The sequence below is a fragment of the Perkinsus marinus genome (genome assembly GCF_000006405.1).
Source record: "Perkinsus marinus ATCC 50983 genomic scaffold scf_1104296935302, whole genome shotgun sequence".
Lineage (NCBI taxonomy): Eukaryota > Perkinsozoa > Perkinsida > Perkinsidae > Perkinsus > Perkinsus marinus.
Genome location: NW_003214508.1, coordinates 679,887 through 683,680, shown reverse-complemented (window position 1 = coordinate 683,680; position 3,794 = coordinate 679,887). Strand labels below are relative to the sequence as shown.

The 3,794-nt window shown below is 47.8% G+C and overlaps 1 protein-coding gene across 1 annotated transcript; it reads left to right on the top strand.

The window, feature by feature from the left end:
- Window positions 1-428: 428 nt before the first annotated feature.
- On the top strand, window positions 429-878 carry Pmar_PMAR003499 (hypothetical protein; the record flags this gene model as incomplete). Its single annotated transcript, XM_002784194.1, has 1 exon — window positions 429-878. The coding sequence occupies one exon, from the start codon at window positions 429-431 to the stop codon at window positions 876-878; it is 450 nt and encodes a 149-aa protein (XP_002784240.1).
- Window positions 879-3,794: the final 2,916 nt, after the last annotated feature.

The window sequence follows — 3,794 nt, the reverse complement described above, 5'->3', positions numbered from 1 at the left end:
TAGTGGTTATACAACAGTGAAACCGTATACCTTAGACCCTGTGCCTAAGTCTAGGCTCCAAGGGAAGATTCATAGAATCAACTTCAGAACCAACCTTAAAACCTTATGTGTGGCGCGCCTGCGTTCACGCAGGAATGATGGACAATACGCATGCACAGACCGTGATTCGCACAAAGCAATATCACAGCCGTAACACAGTAGAACCGTAACGAAATGATATCATACTATCGGTATAGCATGATCACACGTTAGCAGGGCTCCGTACTCTGCGCTGAACCGCACAACGCCCAACGATCGGTCCGATCAGATCGGAGACGGCACGAAAGTTGATTGCCTGTGAGCTGTCTTTTTTGTTCGCCCCTTTTACTCATAGCTATCGTTAGCCTTCGTTATCTTCATCATAAGTTCTCATCTCATTGTTTCCATCAATGTATTCATCGAGATGCAAGTTGGTGATATCGGTGGTGGTGATTTCGGTACTATCAGTGTTCGCCAAGGAACCCAATGGGCACTACATGGGATATGCTATGAATCCTGTTTATCTTCGAATGGATGCCGTATTTACCAAGAAGGCCTCTAACACTACTGAACTGTACCTTCGTTTCGGTATTGTATGCGGTGCTGCCCGTAAAAAGTTCGAAAAGTTCTTCAATGTCGGGCCTTCACTGCCGCCTGGGGCATATGCAATTTTGGCCCCTATACCACCCGCGTATGAGCAACTCCTATCTTTCTACAACAAGGAATGTGGCCGCACCCCGGCAGTTGATCCTGATTTCTTCAAATTCTTCTACGAACAACGAGCTAACCGTGTGTATGTTAAGGTCCAAGGGTCTGGGAAGGATAAGGATAAGTTTTACCTAAATAAGTATGAAGCCTAACTTTGGTACCGTCAGGTTGAAGGAGATAAGATGGTCTTCCATGGAGTAGAGTCTACTGTAACATTTCTTTTAGCATCTCCCTAAAGTCTCATCAGATGCTTTATCATGAATCCTTACTAGACTTTTTTCCCGATTACATTGATGCTTCTTAATAAGAAGTTCTTATCAATTTTCACAGAGAATTTCACTCGAGAGGATGGATATATAACTATTCGCTACACACTGTTGACCACAGTGTAGTACACAGTGTGTTCGCTGTCATTGGAGTATACTGAGCATGCGTCTGGTCGTACGAAGGGTCACACTAAGCTGGCCATATGATCGAGCCGACTCTAACGTCACTTTGGTTGTCTCATTCGATATATGTGTTAGAGGAATGTTGAGGGCAACTTTTTAGTCCTTTAAGTTTATAGTGATCCGCCAAGGCCTACTACCTCCTGCTACCTTTGTTGTTTGTGCGTTTGCGTCTGCGTGCCAACTTGCACGTGTACACAGTTGTGGTATCAGACTCAGTGTAGCACGATCCACATTGTAGAGATCGGTACTGTAGCCATCTGGCTCAAGTTCTGCCTTGTTGGGTTCAGTCAATGTCCACCAACCCTCAAGCGAGCGGACTACCTGGCGTTAACAATGCTGTATGAGACACCAAGGCATGCCAGGGTGGCTGAAGGCTGAGGAAGAATCATTCTTCCCTTCCCCAATAATTCCCGTTTTAGTTCCCGGGAATAATGACTGGTCAAAAAGGGGAATAATAGACCTTATTTGGGGAATTATTGTACAAAATCGCCTTTTTCTCCAACATCACCCCAAAAGAAAGTCCGAAAACATACATAGGCGTCTTAGAAAACCTTCTCGGCCGTAAGGCCGAAAAAATACGAGCTTTCTCGCATCCTGTCACTTTTTTTGATATCGAACGTCACTGACGTTACGTCAGGGCGAGCGCGTGCGAGATGTTCGCAATTCGCAAGTTGCACAACGGGCCAGTAACTGGCCGCCAGTGACGTTGCGTTCATACCCCACTGGTCCCAGTACCTCATCGTGGTGTGGAGGTTACTGGATGGTGAATTCTAACAAGATCGAAACTGGGATCAAGCTGCCACCACTTACATGCTACCCCACCCAGGAAAAAATTCTCACCTCGGGTTCGTCACTGTCGTTACGACAGTGTCGTACTCTGCATTCTGCTCCAGGATTTCTGGATTTCTCTGAGAGCGCCGTTATGCTGGATGGCTTCGTCCGCACTGGGAGAAGCTTTCTTAGTGCATTCACACCCTGGGACCCGAGATAGCTGATAGTATCAGCCAGGCTGGTTGTATACCGTAGTAATTTTTGGCAGTATTTGCTAGTGGCATTGTTGTGAGAGGGCGATTGGCCTATGGCCCACAATAAGATTTGAATCAGCTCGAATTGAATGGAATTGAATTGAATTGAATTGCGTTTATGGGAACAGAAGTCTCAGTTGTTGTGTAACACAACACAACTTGTGTTGTGTGTGTACTTTCGGTTCACCCGGTTCTCTTATGAAGACACACCGCCAGTTCTTCACTGGCTCTCCGTCATCGTCGTAGGCTACGAGTCGTAGGCTACGACTCGTATGCAAGGTACTCCAATATGTGCTGGTTTGGGTCTAGGTTCTCAGGATTGCACCTTCGAGGCATGATGAGAGTCACAATAGCTGAGGCCGATCGAACAAAGATGATCAAATCATCGTGAGGTGATCAGGAACGAAGCCGGCATAAGAGAGTTCTACACATGAGCATTGCCATGAGCGCGCGCCCGATCGATCGACGTCGTCTTTAATTCAGTGATCCACACTGAAAGAGCCGTTAAGGATTAGTAAGACGTCAAGAGGCGTCACACTATTGCGCTGCGTATCCTCTTGTTCGTACGTACTAGTCTTCGACCACCCGACTGTGGTATTGTGTTGCGGAATAGTACCCGCACATCGACTCCAACACTCCAAACAAGGAATTTTCTACCGGGATGAGTAACCAAGGTGACGACGATCACGACAACGTGCAGGCCCTTGCCGAGTTGGTGAACCCAACACTGAATCAGCTGACCGAAGCAATCGGTCAACTCATCCAGCAGCAGCAGGAAACAACTTCTCTTCTGAGAGACGTGTTGCTGAAGCAGCCCGAGAAGGAGAACGTCGAGGCGGGCGAGGCCACTAAAAAAGAAGAGATCGGCAAAACCTCCACCGATCCCACCAAATCATCTCATGGGTTCTCTCTTCCTGAAGCCACACCTCGGGCGGAGACAATGGAGCAGACTCCTGCGGAGTATCCACACCGGAGGCTGGCCTATGCTCCGGCAGCGAAAAGACCGGGGTTGTGTACGGGCTGTGGATACATCCCCTGCTCAAGTCCAGTGTCTGATCACCAGCTGACTGACGCGCTTAAAGCCGTGAAGTTGTTGAAGGCACCTGAAGGAGGGCCTTTCAAGGGCATAGCAGATGATAGAACTGGTATGTCATTCCAGAGGGAGGTGATGAAGAACTGCGGGAGAATGTCCTCGGTTGTTCTCTATCATTATCTACTTCGATATACGACTCATTCGGCACAACAGTCGGTGGATGTCAGCGAGGAGTGGCCTGTGAACTGTCTAATAGATTACAACTCGGCCGTGTCGGAGATATGGGCTAGACTACTATCCGCGTTCAGTGGCCAAGCAACATCTGAGAGTATTCTACAGTCCTGGAATAATCTCCAACAACATCGAGAAGAAGGAGTAGAAGATTATATCACCAGGGTTATGGTTATGGTCACTGAGCTTCGCCTAGCGGGGCTCGAAAGACCCGAGAGAGAGGTGAAAGCCAAACTCCGTTGCGGTCTCTCTGATCGAGAGCTTCAAGGGAAACTACTGCAACATGGTCGATTGCATCTCAAAAACTTCATGGAGAAGATAGTCGAGGAG